Raw genomic sequence first — 19,628 nt, 5'->3', positions numbered from 1 at the left:
TCGACTCGCGTACCTCGGAAGTGGACGAGCGCAGGCTGACCTCTCCATGACCTCCGATCGATTCGTGCGAGAAACAGCAAGATGAGTCATTGTGCTTTCATCTAGGTGGGCTGATGACGCGTAGCGGATACCTGAACTCGGTAAGCGAGTCATGCTTCTCTTCGGGAACTAAACGATATGCCAACCACGTATTTACGTGTCTACTACCCACAAGAAATCGCGATTGATGACTTTAATACATCGCGAATGAAGAAGAAAAATGAACAAAGATAGAAAATATAAAGAATTTAAAAATAAAAAATATTTTTTAATCTCTTCTAAATGATAGAATATTAATCTACGACATAGAAATTCGCACAAAATATCAACTTAAAAAAAAAAAAAAAAAAAAAAATGAAGAAAAATATTTTTCAAATTTCTTTAATCATGATTCTCATAAAAAATTTTGCAAAGCGTCTGAGAAATGCGCATCATTGTTCCGCTAGTTGAAAAACACTGTGATAGTGATGTGAGAAATAAAAAAAACAAATCGTCCAACAACGGACTATTCCCGTGTTGGAGGGAAGTCGCCATATGGCGGTGACACATATGTGACAATTTTGACTACTACTTTTGCTCGACGGAAACTTCCTTACGCGCATCATTCAAGACATCGACTTCTCAGATTTCTAACTTTACTTTGCGAGAACAGAAAACGATCATTCGTCCGTATCCATATACTCTATGTATATCGTGGCCAAATTATTCTATTGTAATTTTTGAAAATGCTTTTTCCGAAAATGAAACTGTTTTTCTTGTAAAAACATTATCGATAATTTATTATCGACGATTTATTTGTTATTTAGGTAATTTAGAAGAGTAACATTTTTTTCTGTAATATTTTTTTGTATATATATATATATATATATATATATATATATATATATCTAAAAAAGGAGCAAAAATGCTTCTGAAGAAAGTGTATAAAACTCAGTACTTCCGTCAGTCGACATTCGCCGACAGGCATTTCGCGTAATACATTTAAGACTGACTTGTCAGGTTTTGTAGCTCCTTGGTCTCTCATGGGGCAAATAATAGAAACAAAGAGGAGAAAATGTGCGTAAAAAAAAAAAAAGAAGAAAAGGAAGGAAGGAAGGAAGGAAGGAAGGAAGAAGAAGAGGAATGTGAACGTAAAAAGACAAAAAAGAGCAGATAATCGTGGAGTGGGTCAAGAGAAGAGAGGCGGTGCCCTTAAGATGCAATCCACGACCATACTCCGCTGCAACACACACAAACGAGAGTACGTATCTATGTGAACGACCGAGAGGCGAGTGCTTGTCTTCTTTCCTTTCCGTCTATATACCTATCCTTCTTGCCATTTTTCTCATTACATCTCTTTCTCTTGAGTGCAAGAGATACCATAGAGTGACAGAGTCGGTCGATATTGTGAGATGGTGAAAGACAGTAAAAGATAAAGAAAGAAGAGGCGAGAAAAAAAGAGAGAGAGAGAAAGAGAGAGATTAGGTTCCCTAGTGAGTCTATATCACGACGGGACTATCAAACAGGGGCGGATACAAGTCCCGTTCCCCTCTCATTCGTACTATAATTCTCGGTCTCAGTCGCTGTGGGTGTACTCTCGGTTAAGGGGATCTCACACACACACACCACATACACGTGCACCGCATTCGCACACATATATACGCACTCGATCGGTCATACACACATACATGTACACATTCACATAGAGCCGAATAAACGCGAGAGTCAGTGCCGGTGATCTGTGCTTCAGATATGCATCACGATTAGAGGGAAAGGAAGAATGATGAGGGGAAAAAGACAGACAGAGGTCGACAGACCTCTCCCGCTCCTATCTCCTCCCCGTCAATCCTCTGCGCGGGAGGGGAGAGAGGACAACGTGACCGAACGCAGAGAACTCGCTGAACCGGTTTGACGGACCTCGACTGGTTTCGTTAAACCTCGCTTGTAATCTCCTCCTTCTCCTTCTCTTTCTCCTTCTTCTTCTTCTTCTTTTCCTCCTTCTCATGTCCATTTCGTCCTCCTTATCCGTCTCACATCTGTGTGCACGCATGAACGCGGTTAAAAAGCATCGCGGCGGCTGGCTCGCTCTTGTCGGAGTCAAGGATTACCCTTCTCTTTTTCCTCTTCCTTCTTCTCGACGATAATACGGAATATGCGAAAAAAAAAAAAAAGACGAGAGTCGAAGAACGCGAAAGGAAAGTCTCTGGTAATTGCTTCGGTCCCGTAATACTCACACTCGGCGACCCGTGGAGGGCCTGCGGTCCTGCAACCGCGCCTTCTCGACCATTTCCTTGCTCCTTTTGCAGCCGCTGCGACATGTGCGTGCCTGCGTATATGCATGCATGCATGCATGCGTGCGTGCGTGCGTGCCTCTCTCGCGGAAATAAAACGACCGTTGTAACCCCGCACGAGTTTGATCGCGACTCACACTCTCGCATGTACACAACCGATTACGACGAAAATTCGCTTTCGTTCTCTATTTTAAAGTTCAATCGTGAATCAAAGAATAAATCGGTCCCTCGATCATAAGATGTATATAGACCTTTCGTACACGTTTAATAAATTAAGTAAATTCGAACGCAACTGATATTGATTAAAAAAAAAAAAAAAAAAAAAAAACAGTATTTGATTTCGCATAAATTTATAGCGTTTATATCTGTTTTTATTGTTAAGTTCAATTCTTGTAAGCAAAAATTATCAATCTTCAATATACGATATGTATCGCAGTGGACTTTGTTTGTAAAAATGTTGGAATAATATTTAAATATATATGTACATGTACGTATTTACAAGTCGCAAAGCCTTTTCGTCAAAAAAGCTAGTCGTGAATCTCGGTATAAAAAATATACCATTGTTGCACGCTGCATCACATGGCTCATATACAGAGATTAAATATTTCTTGCAACAAAAGACCTTGAAAAACCGCGTTCTTTGGCGTTCGTTCGGACGCTAAATAACTTGGACGTTATTTTATGGATATTCGCCCAAGGGAACTTACGCGCGCATTCTCGTCTCTGACTTCTCTCTTCTCCGTACCCGTTTCGTTTACCCCTTTTTCTCTTTCTCAAATGAAAGGATGTTTTGCTTCGGAGTAACGGAGAAAAAGAGAGAAAGAGAGGGTTGCTCCAACGAGGGATTCTGCGAACCGTGAGACTGCGAACCGCCGGATCAATACACTGTCGAGTAATTGCGGTGTAACGTCCGTGGGCAGCGGCCAGAGGGAGACTCCATTCTCCTTCCATTTCTCTCTCTCTCTCTCTCTCTCTCTCTCTCTCTCTCTCTCTCTCTCTCTCTCTCTCTTTCTTCTTTTAAAACGCGTTGATATGCATGAAGCTACGACGACGACGACTTTACAGCACGAAAGACTCAAGAGAGCATTATAATTTCGCTGTTAGCACATCAATTTAAAATATACAGAGTATATATTGAAGTAATCGTGCGCACTCTTTTCTCCTCGGTTAGTTACAAATAGATATTCTGACGAATATCGGATTTATTCTCTCTTGAAAATCTTGCGAAGAATATAATTACAGCTGTTCAATATTGAAGATTGAGTAATTTCGTTGGATTCGAAAATATGCATAAATTCATAAGAAAATTTTGTTCTTTCTAATATAAATTGTGTTTTAAATCGGAATGTTAAAAATTAAAAATTCAGCGATAGTTATTTAAGAAACAGGTTTCTTATAAAATATAAATTTTCCATCGTTATACGGTAACTGTATAATTATATCTCATTTAAGTCTAATTATATATATAATCTGTGTTTTTTTTGTGGCAAATTATATAACTTAAGAATAGTGATATACCTTGCATTCGACGCTATCCTAATCGAAGCCAAAATGCGGAGAAACAACACGGCTGGTCGTTGCAATCTTTGCGCAATGAAGAAAGCGACTGCCGAGTAAAATTAATACGATACGAGTCAGCGATTATACGCGGCAGTTAATCATAATCGCTGCCGTTTCAGAGATCTTGACCATACTCAAGGATCGCGGAGATGCCGGCAAGTACCGCTCGGTCTACTTGATGTAATGACGCGTTGTTAAATTAGATGTTCCTGCGACTACCACTTGAGGATGCTTAAATGATTACTTCTCTCCGAGAAACTCTCGAATCAATCCATGGCCACTAAGCGTTTCGCAATCGGTTGTTCGAATATGAGTTTGTATATGTATATTATTGTATAGCTCGTTGATGCCTGTTCGAACAGAATAAGAGAGAGAGAGAATTACTAGTTTTGTAATTGCTTGTACTTGTACAGCGACTCGTGAAATGAACGCGAGTGTAAATTGTTTCGACCGAGAACAGATTAAAAAAAAAAATAGAGTTAACGATTTGCTAAACTATCGAAGAAAGCATGCTTCACGATAATTGAATAATGCGTTAATTAAAAGAATTTTCTATAGTATTCTTTGCAGCTTTTAAATTTGTTCGCGCCTTAATTTATTAAATTAAAAAAGAGAAGATTTTCTCTCGCACAGTTAACACGACAGAATTGTTAAATATAATTTTTTTTATGATAAAAAGATGAAAATTCTAATTAAATGTCTTAAGAATACATTGTTGTTGTTGTCCTATTTCTAAAAAGATATTTATGAATTTCTTAAAATTATAAATAAAATTTTTCTCGATAAACGAGTTATATTTAGTACTTGGTCAAGCTCCTTGGCTTATCTGGATAATCCATTATCTGTTTCGAATAAAAAATATAAAAGAGAATAGAGTTGCGCGAAATCTAATCAATTTTCACTATCTAAAAGATTTTTCACTGATATTAATAAAAAAAATGCACAGAAAGATCAAAAAAATCATTGTAAGATAAACAATACGAGATTTAGATTATTACGTTCTTAAAAACTTTTACATCGTTGCGTCAACGCGATACGACGAGGTTTCTTTATTCTCAATAGAAAGAATCTCGCGCAAATTCGGGTTGCAAGAGAAGTTTGAGAGCGCAAAAGAAGGTAAATAAAAAAAAATCATAAAAGAAGCACGTTCGCTCACATACTTATGCAAACATGCTTCTTTCATTTTATTTGTTTTATATATATATATATATATATATATATATATATATATATATTGCATGTATATGTGTATAAATAGATAAGTGGCGAGTCGTAGAAAGATGGAGGCGACAGAAAATCTTGGCCGTTGGCCAGACATCGCGAGATAAACAATTTATCACTATCGTGTAAACGTGAGGAGCCAGGCCAGCTGGTGCGTCCACGTCGCACAACCACTCACTCCTTATTGTCCGTTTTCTCTCTCTTTCTTTCTCTCTCTCTCTCTCTCTCTCTCTCTCTCTCTCTCTCTCTCTCTCTTTCTCATTTTCTTTTGCCTCTTTTTCATGTCCGGATATTACCGCCTGCTATTAAAATAACCATTGCGACGTTCCTGCTGACCGCAAAATACTCCTTTCGCTTTGATTGTATGTCTACCGATATGAATGGCCGCAGCAAAAAACAGCCGACAAAAAGGTCGACGGCAATCGAAGGATTTTACGTTTTGCTGAAATTAAGGCGATTCTCTCCGCCGATGTATAATGGCTCTGCCTTTTTTCACTTCTATTCGCTAAAAATACCTTTCTTGCTCGTCATGCGACGTATGACGAATCAAAATTCATGTGATTAATCTTTGCTAATACGCGTTGTCATTCTCATTATTGTGCAAAACATTGATTGTTTGCCCGGCTAAGCGAAAAATGGACCAAGCTGAAATGATATCACTTTCCTCCCCTCCCCCTCCTTTCTCTCTCCCGAGAGAGAATCATCTATTTCAAAATATTATCTCTAATATGAAAAAACTAGGTTAATGCTAACGTATCTAAGATATGGTACAAGTCAATATTGACTTAGCTCATTAGAATTAACACGAAGCTAGAGATCTCCGATAGATTAAATGACGGAGTTAAGTCGCTAAAATATCAACGATAAATGGTATCAAAATCAAATAGTATATATGAAATATCACCTGTGCGTGATATTTTACGCTGAAATTATATTAGAAATGATGTATTACCCAAAAAAATAAAATTTATAAAAATTTATATAGATTTGAGTTACACGTTATTCAACGTAATAAAATATATCACCGTGATAAAGTCATCTATTTCGAAAGTCAAGTAACTCTAATATTGAAAGTGTATATTTCAGTACATAGAGAAATATTCAAATTTATCGAATATATACGTGTACAATTTAGAATTTCATTTAAAATTTATGCAAAGTTTATATATACAATATATATATATATATATATATTTAAATGAGTTGAAATGTGTGTTAAATAGATAATTTTCTCGATTTCATAAAATACATTAATTCAGTTATTTTTTAAGAGGAAACACACAGAGCAAAAGTTTCTAATTTTAAAAGTTTACAAATTTCAATGAAAATCAGATATAAATTATAAATAAAACTTCCGAGAAAATAACGATTGTACAAATTTAGCGATTAAAAGGAAATAAATACTTTGTAAATTATCTACATAAATTTAAAAACAAATTCGAATATCCGTTTAATATCATTAATAAAAAGATTTTCAAAGAGAAATCGAAACTAATATAATATTTGTGTACGTCCCAAGATAAATGCCTAGGAATGCCATATTTTGGTTTGGAAAGAAAAATATTCCCCGTTTCGCGGGAAAACTGCATCGGCGGTGACCTGCTTCTAAAACAATACCTAGAAAAATATCGCCCTAAAATCGTCGCAGAAAATTGATTGGCGATTCAACGTTCGCAGTCACGATGCACCGAGAAAATCGGAACGCATAACGATGACGATAAATTAGCCGCGATCTCGCGTAACAATGACAAATCTCTTCAACATTTTAGTCGAGAAGAAATAAATCTTCTATTTTCCTACCTAAGTAGATATGCGCTAATTCTGAAAATTCAGAATTTGTCGCTAATAATACGTTACCAGTCGCAAATTATTATTACTGCAAATGCAATATCAATAATAACCATGAGTTCTATTTGAATAATTTTACTTGCTATAAAAAAGTGTAAGGCTATAAATGTTATATACATTTTCTCTTTTGATAGAAAACATGTTAATACCAGATACTGGTTTAAAAAAAAACACAAATGCTGATATTTGCGGTAAGATATTTATGCTAGCCAAGATAAAGATGAACAGTATCTTCTCTTACTTTTTTCCATGTGAATAAATATTATTTAAAAAAGTAGCTCTTTGCGTCTGTTATTTTTGGCACTTAAAACTTTATTTATGCGGATGCTTTATTTCTGAGAATGTAACGAAACCGACACCGTGTGTTGACGTTGTATTTTTTTTCTATAAAATAAAACTGATAAATCGCACTTTCCGAGTAAGATACAATGACACGTTGCAGCGAAAAAAAATGCAAGAAGTGGCACATCTCGTGTTCAATCTTACAAAAGGTGAGGAATGTAGCATAATCGCATTTCATTGTAATAATCGAATCGCTTATCGCACACCGCGACTTCCTGAACGCTCTCTGCATGCCTTAGTTCAGCAATTTTCATGAAAAAAATTGCAAGAAACGAAACCGAACTGATGCATATACCGTGTCATTTTACACATTTTCACGATAAGCGTAAACCGAGAAATCTACGGCATAAAAATTCGAGACATGGTTATAAAATACGCAGTCTTAGTTACAGAATAAAAATATCTATTTTCAAAAAATTATTTATTTAACTTACGATTCGATGATTTGAATTTGCGATTACGATCACCAGGCTGAACAGCAGGAAATGTCTTCTTACCTGAATAAAAAAATATATCGATTAGAAAAACTTCAAAAAATTGTCGAGATCATCAAGAGAGAAGTTTCACAATTCTCTACTTTTCTTAATTATTCTTGTAAAACAGAACCATGTCAAAGAATAGACAAAGATTAAAATTTTTTTTTATTATGTTCGCACGTTGTCTATTAAAACGTTCGATGAAAAAAATCTGCTTATTAATACTATTTTTATAATTTTTATCTCCCCTTTACTTTCTTATTACATTCATTTTTTGTCATTTGCATGACAGACACGATTTTCTCCTTTTGCTCCTTTTGCTTTGATAAGAATTGCAATTATTCGACGCGAGATTGCATCTACTCGAAAACTGCTGTCATAACTTGGCTGCACCAGACAAGTTGCGTTCAGATAACTTAGGAGGAAGGAAAGCGAGGACAAAGTATATGTATGTGGGTCGGCGAATAAACTAGAGAAGGCAAGAGGAATAAGAAAAAGGGGAACAGAGAAAGAAAGAGAGAGAGAGAGAGAGAGAGAGAGAGAGAGAATGAATCGTCGAATCCGATATAGAAGTTCTGATAGTGCGCGCCAACGAAGGATGCGGGATCGGAAAGAGATGAAGGGAAAGATGAAACTCGATAGTGAGGTAAGGGAGGGAAACAGAACGTATATAGAGGCGGAAGCGTCTACTATGGATGAAAGGAAATGAACGACGAAGGACGAAGGACGGGAGAAAACGGCGGCAACAGAAACGCCACAGAGGGCCATTAACAAGTTCGACACGAGAGTCGGAAAGTTAGCGAAACTACCGGCAAGTGGTGTCAGTATATAGCCCGGTTTATAGCGGAACTTCCATTGCCAATGTACGAGCTCTCTATGTACGTGATTATGTACGTGCGAGTGTGCGTGCACGCGTCTCTATGTGTGTGTGTGTGTGTGTGTACGTGTGTATATACTGAATGGCATGGAAAACTTTGCGAAAACTCGCCCGGCGCTCCGGCGCGCGAAACTTTTTAATTGATTTTATTCGCTCGTTGCCGTCATCGTAGTAGTAGTAGTAGTGATCTATTCACCGTTCTTGGACTTGCCGCACGAGAGAAAATACCGGTGCGATACATACCTCTCGCAACCTGTTATCTGATTAACGTAGCCCGACAGCCAACAATGTAATTAGGAAAATTCTTGAGGAAGTTGCAGATTATCTTTAACCGTAAAATACTTGAGACAGGTAATCTCTATCCGGGCATTTATCTTTTTAATTATGTTCGATACAACTTCCTTCGCTCTTAGAAAACTGACCCTGAATCTAACATTAATTTTCAGAATCTAGGACAATTCGATAAGGTGAAATTATTTCGTCAATTAACATCCGTCAGTTTTTATTAGAAAATTATATAAGTGCAAACAGAATTACGCGGCAATCTCGTGATATATAAATCTGCCGTAAAAATGTACATGTAAGAAATAGTCGAGAAACTTTTATAACTCCTTTTAAAACCTTAAGCAATTGAAGAAATTTCTCAATTTAAAAGAGGCACATCCGTGAATAGTTTATAATCCCGCTTTAGAGAGTTTTTCAATGTCGAGAGTCACGGCAAACGACAATTTAATTCCTCGTCACCCCCTTCTCGACATTGGTCCCGGTAACATTTCAAGTAACGTTCTCGATCGATTTGGAAAAAAAAAACTTTGCCGGGAACTTTGACGAAAAACGATTATGGCGCGATTCAACGAAAGAACTTTACCGAGTTGAATTAACGACGCTTCCAACTCAAGCGGTTCTACTTTCGATAACTTTCAAAAGACCAAAGAGATTACCTGAATGATATTTTTCTAAAAAACCGCAAAAACTTAGATTATAAGCAATAAAACTCGACATAAAGTAGGGAAAAACGTGATCAATTATTTTTCACGCAATTTGAAAAATAACAATGTATGTTTTATTTTTCTGCTAATTATTAAAATAAAAAATAGGGAAAATAACATATTATTTTCTACGTATTTTTTTTTACATAAATTCTATAATAATACTGTCAACTTTGATCATTTCATAATAATTATAATCATTATAATAATCTTGATTCAATCATACTATCTAAAAATTAATAAATTATTTAACACAATTCTAATTTACAAAATGATATGTATCTACTTTATTGAGAATTCGCAGAAGTTCACGTGCATTTCATTGCATCTTTGTTCCACGTTCCACCTCGACTGGCAGTGGAATCGTGCACGTCGAGAGTAATTGCGCGTCGACGGAATCTGGCACGCGATTGCTCGAAGCAATGATTTCACTTCCAGCTACTTTATGTGCGAAGATCGAGGATGAGAAGCAATCACAAAGTTCTTTTTGTTTGTTTTCAAAGATAATAGCCACTCGTTACATATTGCCATAAAAAGCAAGACATTAATAAGTGCGTGCAAATATGTATCCAATCTATTTTTCTCTCTGTCTCTCATTCTCAGATTTACTCTTTATTTTTTCAGATTTCTGTTTACTATGTATATTTTTTAATCACAAACTTTTGAATGATATTGCCTAAATGTAATTTACAAAAATGTAATTAAAAATTATTATTAATTAAATACATTGAGATATATATATATATATATATATATACTTCTCACTTTATAGAAGCATATCGAAATACTAACAATAAGAATTATCAATGTTAAGACGGTTCATTTGTTTGCATTAATTTGTGTAATTACATTCTGCGTTATTAACGAGTATATCATGAAATCCGCTTATAAATCTATTACAATGCATTCATGAATAATTTGCGTGTTCTTCCCAGATATCGCAAACTTTCACTAAGTTCAAGATTATAGCAAACGCCGTTCTCTTGTGACGGAGACGCGAGCAATCATTGTCTTACAACCCGCGGGAGCTTTCGGTGTTACGAGGTCGTGAGACTGTGTGCGTGTATATATATATATATATATATATATATATATATATATCTATCTCATATACACATATATCTATATATAGATATGCGTATATCTACCAGGTATATATACAACTATGTTTGCCTACGGAACTGGCACACAATTCCCCGGAGGGAAATTTGCATGTACTTTACGCAACGAGGCGTACACTTTCCTTTACAATCTCGCGCATGTAGCACGTCCAACTTGGCGAGTAACTATCGGGAGGAGTATCTTAATACATCTCATACACGATCACGGACATCGCTGTTCTTCGTGGGAATATTAAGGCAAAGGTCTCGTAATATAACCGCCTTAACCTTACAGTGTTTCACAGCATGCGCGAACCATTGTCTTTCGCAAGCTTCGCCATCAATTTGTTGAGAACAATTTTAAAAATTCACATACACAATACAACGAATTTTCTATAAAATACTACACATTATAAATCTTACTATGAATACATATATATACCTATCTGAAAACTAAATAAATGTTTGTAGAAAGTATTTTAATTATTCTTGATAAATCCTCGCGTATCTCGATAAATAATTAAATATAAATATTTTCCTATTCCTTTCTCATAAATTCGATTAACGTTACTCTCTTCATTTATGAATAAATTTGTACCTAAACGTTAAAGTTATCAAATTAAAAATTAGGAAGGCTATATACGAGGCATCTGTAAAACCTAGGGGGGATATAATAGAAATATAACTTGCAACTTAATAACCGTTAAAACATTCCTTCCTACGTATTAATGCGTACATCATCGCGAGACCAAGCGGCACGAATAAAGTTCATCTCGAATAAAGTGCGAATAGTTCTCTCATATGTCTCCCCCGGTGGATAGAGAAAGAGAGATTCCCCAACTGCATCAGCAAATCCCACCGGCACTTATGTCCACGGATTTCTGTGTGGGTCGCCCGCCACGCTGCCGCGCTACACATGCGTCGTCGTCGTCGTCGTCGTCGTCGTCGTCGTCGTCGATACATATGTATGCGCAGTCGGCGTAATGGATGGCACGTATGTACATATATGCCCACGCGTGTACATAAGCGGATACATATACGTCCCTCCTCATCCCGTCCTCCTTTCCTCTCTCTCTCTCTCTCTCTTATACTCTATGTGTGTCCGTATAGATACAAGCTCGGGTTCCGAGTAGCGTGTCTGGCATCTTCGTATATAGCAACGTGGCGTGGGCTCGCGCCTGGTATGCATTATTCACGAAGTAGTCACAAGAGCTAAGCCCCCCACGTTTCCTCTCCCCCCCCGTCGTCGTACCCGGTTCCCCCCGCCGTTTCGCGAGTGCGTGTGTCGCGCCCCGTGCAAACCAGCTGGATCGACGGGCCTCTCCATGACTACGCGAACAGTCTTCTGTCCTGCCCTCTTTCGGCACGTATATTTACAGCTGCAAGGAAGAGAGAAAGAGAGAGCGAGAGAGAGAGAGAGAGAGAGAGAGAGAAAGGATGAAACGGTAGAGTTAGATCTCTGTTACACGATCGCCGACTTAATTAAACTAACGAGGACGTTTCGGTCGAGGTGGGACTTGCCTCGAATCCAAGATACCGACCCCGACCAACGCACTGTCACTGACCCTGCTTTCTCTCTCGCTCTATCTGTCGGCACGTTCCGCTGGTTGATCGAGTTCTAAAGTGCGCTCGAGAGTATCGGACCCGACAATTCCTTCGAGAGCTATTCAGGCGAAGGCCAAAGGATATCGTTAAACTCGAATGAATAATAATGAATAGCCTCGGAGAGAATAACATAGATGAGAAAATAAAGAATGTTATTAGAAAGACTCTGAGATTTCTTTTACAAACAATATTTGACATTTTAAAAATATTCAGTTAAAAAAATACATAAAATCAGCAACGATTTTTCATTGAATATAAATTTCTGTTAGCCTTTATACGAGACGATCCGGCCGTTATTAAAGTGCAAAAAAAAAAAAAAAAAAAAAAAAAAAATAGTAATGCAATCTCCGTTTCTCGCTAATCTAGGAGCGTAAAGTTTGCGCGCACACAAAGTCGGCGCTTGAATCTCCAAGTTACTTTCCAGGACAGTGCGCTTCGAGAGGAAGAAGAAAGCACGGCGGCGAATTACGCGAGGAGAAAGTTGCCGTGGCAAAACGAACGAAACTCGGTTCTTTCAGCTACGTCGTCGTATCATCTTTCCTTCTCTCATTCTCTCTTTCACGCGAGTTATAATCGCGATGGACGGCGAGAGAGAAAGACGGCCGAGCAGACGACGAAGGGAAGAGAGCGAAAGAAACGAGAACCGGTTTTCCGTGAAGTCTGTGTCTAATCGCGGCGCTACACCAGCGTCAAACCATCGCACACAAATCTGCGAGAAAGAATATAAGAGCGTGAGCATCTGGACCAGAGAGACATTCACTGTAAACTATGTCGAATATAATATGCTTGTACGTCTTATTTCATTTTCGCGATAGGCTTACCCGTCTTACGCGGATTTACGCGCAATCACGCACTTAACTTTTCTCCCATTAAGCGGATAATAATAAATAAATTGCCTCTCGAACCAGTTTTGCTAATGTATATTGATTTCAAGCAAATCACTTTTGTTAACGTCATGTATAATTAGGTAATTAGAATACCACAAAAAAAGATTGATTTAACATTTCCTGATAGAAGATAAAAAGAAGATAATAAAATGATGAAATATAGAAGCGAAAATAAAATAATGAAACACGCGATTTCAGAATAATTTACTTATTTTTTTTTTATTAGCCAAGTCCTGCGACAGACAAAAAATGTATCCATTAATCAAATATCTGATAAATTTAAATATACTGTGTAATAAACTTTACCAGTTGAAATACTCATACTAACATACAATGCAATATTTGTATTGGCTTGACAAATGTTTCATATCTCTTCTAATAAATTTTATCTTGTATTCGATCGAAAGTAACTTGTTACGTATGTCAAGGTAAACACGAAGTATAATGAATACATATTTGTAATATAATTTTATTCTCTCGTCTGGTAAAATTGCAGAGAGCATCGTTTTATTTCTAATCACGGTTGATTAATGATTCAGTCGTATAGAGCTTGTATTTTTTTCTGCTTCACAAAAAATACTCGGAATCGCTCAATTATCAATTTCAGAACAATCGTAATATCACGTTGTATTACTCGTAAATATGAGTTAATAATTAATAATGAGTTAAATTCAACTAAATTACGTTATTAATCTCCTCGCAACTACCTGGCGCGTATTTCGCGATTTAATTAAATCGGTATAACAGATATACACACGTATACATACATATACGATGTTTAATCGAAATCTATTATTTTTCTACATGTATATGTGTAATTATATCATTATCAATATTAATTAACTTGAAACACCATTTTTTGTGTTAATCCACCTTATTGAAATACATTTTAATAGAGCGATTAGTTTAAAAGTATGACTTGAAATGCAAAATGTATTATAAAATTAAATTTTTATTATAAAAAATTTTTTAAAAGAATATGTGTATTTTATTAAAAAAAATGACGAGAAGATTAATTTTTTCACAAAAGCGTGCAGTCATCTAACTAGAATATCCGTTTTAAATTTTTTCTCTGTGCGGCTATATTGTAAATAAAATAAAATATAAAAAAAACCAAGTTAAAATCGCACGAGCTATTCTATTAATAATATTTTTCAATTGTCAGAAAATTCCACGTTAATTATTATTATCTGTCACCGTTATCCACCATCGCGATAAAACTCCATCGAAAAATGTTCGGTCAGATAGTCATGGAAGCTTTGGCTAAAAACTCGCGAACAATGAGAGAATGACAACAGTGCCCGCGATCGTGGTTTTTCTTTAATCTAGGAAAGAAAATCTCTGTGTCGATATCGATGATACCGGCGCCGCTAATCTTCATCCTGCCGTTATTATTCTCGCGCGGATTCACCGTATCCATCTCTCGCACGAAAATAAGCCACAAAGAAACGATGCAACGTGCTTCATTTAATTAAACAAGATAAATGTTTAACGTGAGTATATATATGCCTCGCCATTGTTATATCTTAGGTCTTTACTATCGAATAAAATCTACTCTTTTCTTTTTAAAAGTTTATTGTTTGCGAAATATACGCGTAACATACATGTAGATAACGTATACATATTCATTGAAAATCCGAGATTCGTCCAATATATGATGTGCTATTCTTCCAACACAGATAAAATTTTTAAAGAAGAAGACAGAGAGAAACAGCTGGGATATGTCATTCTCAAGTTGTACAAAAATTAAACGCGCAAAATATTAACGTGTATGTGTAACTGTTTCTAGGAAACATGTATGTATATCAATTAATTGTCAACTTGAATCACAGGATTTTAAAAAACTAAGAATTAAATAATTGTTAAAATAATTTTAAATACGATAAAATAAAATTTAATTTTTAATAACATTTAATCAAAATTAAAAAAAAAAAAAAAAAAAAGAATTACATTTATGCTACCTTGCCTCGTGAGTTTTGCAGTATCTGTCATTGCACCGGCTTCGAATTTACGGTTCGCGAACGCGACAAAATTTCAACATTTCGATGTGTTCATTATACGTCAGAAATTTTCTTCCTAAAGGAACTACGTCAGTACCAACGCCTCTCTCTCTCTTTCTCTCTATCAAAAGTGAGGCGATCTCGTTATCAAGCTGTATCATGCAACGTTGAAGAATTCAAAGCGCGCCACATCATGACGGCATCGCCCCGATATATTCTCCATATCCTCGCCTCGGAAATATCCATCTCCATTTTCTCGAAAATTGGTTCCGCGTGCACGAGCATGGTTCGGATCGCCGCGAAAATAAGTGGGCGCGCGCTTGCAAATACTAGAGAGCACAGCCGCATCGCATATTCATGGAAAAAAATGCGAGAGTACCGGGAGAGGCGTCGGGTCGTCGGTAACGGCCGTTGAAAAGAAAGTTGAAAATCGTGCATATTCCACGCTGTGACTAGATTCTCATTTCGAAGAGCTGGAACAAGATGTACCTTTCGTCGACACATCTCTCCCCTATACCAGGCTCATGTCCTTGAGCAGAGGTCAAGGTTTACGAGCGAGTTTATAGTCGCAATTACCTGGCGATTACAGACGTATGAATGTGTGAATTTAATGAGATTTCGGTAAAACTCGTTTGTCGATTTTTACTTTTTAAATGATTGACGATTAGCAATCTACTAGTTATTAAAGATTCACACGAGTATTTCTATATATCCTTTCTCATCATTTACGCGTCCCAAGGATTCCTGAGAAAAATGTCTACCGGGAATTCTGTCGTGAAACTCGGTCAGTCTCACGCGAGATGCAGCGAATTATTCGGACGAAAGGTCAACGCGTGAATTATGCAACGAAAGGAACTCGTGTCATCCACGTTTTCCTGTGATCTCGAAGGTCTCCAATCGACGAAGGTCTCAGTCGACAAATGGAAAACGAGTAATCATTAATGCTCCCTATCGCTTTTTCTTGTCTTTCTCTCTGAAAAGATTTTATCGAACTAACGGAGCCTCGGAAAAAAAGTTAACCGATCAATCGCGCGAGAGGTATTCTACGTGTCGTATTACGGAAAAAAGGCAAAAAAATACTTATATCTACCATCATTTTGTCCACACACGTGTTTCACATGAAATCTAATACGATGTGCCGATTATCTCTCAGCAGAAAAAAAATGCCACTTGTTTTTACATTTTTTAATATTTAATTCCAAGTATAACTTTGTAATAAAGCTTCAAATTAAAATTAAAAAATCCTGTTAAAAAGTTCAGTATTCAACAAAAAAATAGAATCTTGTTATTTATTTGCATATCTTTCTGATTTAATTTTTAAATAAAATTTATTTTCTTACCTATTTCAAGATTAAACGAGATATATTCACAATAATTCATAATTTCAATTATTAAAATTTATTGGTATCTCAATCTTAATAAACTTGTTCGGTTCCGTAATTTTAATCCAAAGGATTTTATATTTGAAACAAAGTAGTATAAAAATTTTATAAACCATTCTATATGCATATCTATTTCAAATATCATGAAATTAGATCAATCTCAGTGAAAGAGATGAACTCTAGAAAAAGTAAAAGTCATACTAAATCTATATTTGATTTGCTTTTGCAGATAGTCTCTCAACTCCCACACCTTTTCATCAAATCTACACCTAACCGAACGCCACATAAGGATTCATGGCGAACCTGACCATAAATCGAGAATAACGACTGCTCCGTATACGCGTCGCGAATACCACCGCCATTAAATGCCAGGAGAGCGTGCGAGCTAGCTTGTGTTCCGCAATTATTTCGCCGAAGGACGACCGCTTCTGGATTCGCTCAGAGGACCTACGTGATGCAGAAACGCGACCGGAATTCTTTCACAGGGAGAGAGAGAGAGAGAGAGAGAGAGAGAGGAGGAAAAAGAGAGAAAGATGATACGTCTTGAAATGCAGAAAACACACATCTCTTGTGTACATTACATAATGAAATTCATGTCTCCTTAAAAATCGCGAATAAAGTGGTGTCATAAAATCGTTTATTTTCCAACATAAATCAAATCTCGTGATTCTTTTTGTAAACTTTGACTTGATTACACGAATTTATGCCTTCGTCAAGTTTACTTTGCTGTAGAATTTGATTTACACCGACATCCAGATAAATGATTCGTATAAAAGATTTATTTCTTCTAAACAAAACAAAACAAAAAAAAAAAAAAAAATAAATTGATATTAATATTGTATCTTTCATTATATCAAAATATTTGTGAACAATTTTAATATTACATTTAAGGATATATCACACATCAAAATTTCGAAGCAAGATATTTTTTTACTACACAGAGAGAACGATTTGTTTGAATAATTTGTTTGGATTTATTTATTTCATTCAAACAACATTATGTCATGAAACATTATTTTTATTGACTGAAAAAAGTATTATTTCGTTGAATTAAACAATATTATATGTTATTTTAAAAATCCAATAATCTTATTAGTTTCTTGAAATAAATAGAAAAAATTTGTTCGACTATTGCAAGAATAAATTTTATTAAATTTAAAGTATTTTTTCTCTGTTTAGTAAAATAGTAAAAAAGTGCAATTTACTATTTTAAACTTGGAAAATTTGAAAATAGTTAACTTTATTTTTACAGATACCCTTTTTGTAATTTTGACTACCAAATCACGCGTTTTAAAACGCGCATTTTTAACACAAGTTGCCTAATCGACCCTGCTTTGCAATGTTAAAAAAAAACTACTATTGTCTCGTATATCTTCCGTAGGTATCTATTCATTCGATTCGTTACTCCATTTCGCACATGTTCACAAAATTACTGATGCAGGCGAGCGAAAATACCGGTGTGTGCTTTTTGAATGGCCGAATAGGACGATTCGCGAAGGGTATCTTCCTTTGTCAGGAGTTGCACCACCTGCTGCTGCATCGCACGAGTTATGCACACCCGTCTGCCCCTTCTCTTTTCCTTCACCATAAGGGGATTGATTCGCGCTTTAAATCCCCGGAGTTGTATTTATTTCGTGCCCCATTGAACCGCGCGTACTTAATTCGGACCGCGGCGAGTCTATTCGATTACAATTGAAAGTCGATTGAATATCACGCCGGGCGGAAGCACGTCGATATTCCTTTTCATATACGAGCCGAGAGAGAAATACGTGATATAAATTCCGCCCTCTTCGACGAGCGAACGAACGCGGGAATAACGAAGGGAAAGATCCGGAGGGAGAGGAGGGAGATGAATGCAACCGCGCGACGCGAAATGGGGCTTGTCGTCGTTTATCTTTCGCGAACCGCGGCCACGCACTCATAAAAGAACTCTTCGCTCTGCATGCTTTCCCCTATGAAAGTTTTAATTTTCAGCGATGCAACAACATGCCCGCGCAAATAAAAGCACGACACGATGCGGGCTTTCCAAGCGTGAAACCTCTCGCGGTATAGTTTTCCATTAAACATCAAACTCCCTGGCAGATTCGTGATGAACGTGCTATCATTAGGTAATATTATTGTATAAAAGAAATATTTAATAAAAAAAAAATTGATACGCGTGGAAAAAATAACGTTCACTTCTGGAGTTTTATCACTGCTCATAGTTTTAAATCTGAGAATTAAATATCTTTTGTGTAAAGAAAATTCTGTTTACAATTGTTTCGATGTAATGGTGATTTATTCTGAAGTTAGTTATAGCAATAGTTAATAATTTATTTATTTATTTAAAATTTTATATTGAGAATTAGTCTTATATATGTATTTTAAAGGAGAAATTTTACATTTAAATATTCTGTACTTGTATCAGATAAAGAAATTTTTTTATTTTTCTTATATAGATATTGGAATATTCCAATATTTATTTAAAAAAAATCTTTTTTCCTATATTTCTTACCATTAGATAAATTTTATACGTTATTACGTAATTTATTTGTAAGTTTAATGTATTTGACTTTTAAATCTTTGAAAAATCTTTGAAAATATATCGAAACATACATCTCAAAATACATTTTGACGGAAAGTGTAATAAATGTCAGTAATTTAAAAAATTGCAAAAAAAAAAAAAAAAAGTATCACATTATAAAATATCCTCGACGTTGTAATCCGTTTTGGTGGTGCAATTAACGTAAAACTAAAAAAAATTATTCTTACATAACATATCCACTAATTCCTAACAAATCGCGTGATCTTTTCGCGCATCTCACTTTTCGCGCAGCGACCTTGTGACTTCGCACGCGCGCCATGTTTTACACGAAATATATATATATATATATATATATATAAGCCGTTTCGGAGGCTTCTTCGTTGCGATTTAATCGGATAGTAAGGTATTAAAAGTTACTGAAGCGAACAATACCTGCTGCGAGAAGGAGCTGCGTTGTCGTCCGACTGCGACGACTACGTGTAATCCGTTTTCATCGACGTAATCACCA

General features: G+C 36.0%; 1 protein-coding gene across 6 annotated transcripts in view; it reads right to left on the bottom strand.

The window, feature by feature from the left end:
- Kdm3 (Lysine demethylase 3) overlaps positions 1 to 19,628 on the bottom strand; it is a 278,486-nt gene that overhangs the window by 122,685 nt on the left and 136,173 nt on the right. For 5 of the 6 annotated variants that reach the window (XM_072903705.1, XM_072903707.1, XM_072903706.1 and 2 more), the window contains one exon: positions 7,715 to 7,777. The exons of the other annotated variant lie outside the window; for it this stretch is intronic. In XM_072903705.1, coding sequence (XP_072759806.1) covers positions 7,715 to 7,777 — 63 coding nt within the window. The remainder of the gene's footprint in view (positions 1 to 7,714; positions 7,778 to 19,628) is intronic. 6 annotated transcript variants of the gene reach the window in all.

The sequence above is a fragment of the Anoplolepis gracilipes genome, chromosome 12, assembly GCF_047496725.1.
Source record: "Anoplolepis gracilipes chromosome 12, ASM4749672v1, whole genome shotgun sequence".
Lineage (NCBI taxonomy): Eukaryota > Metazoa > Arthropoda > Insecta > Hymenoptera > Formicidae > Anoplolepis > Anoplolepis gracilipes.
Note: the sequence above shows the minus strand (reverse complement) of the source record. Positions and strands in the feature narration are given on the sequence as shown.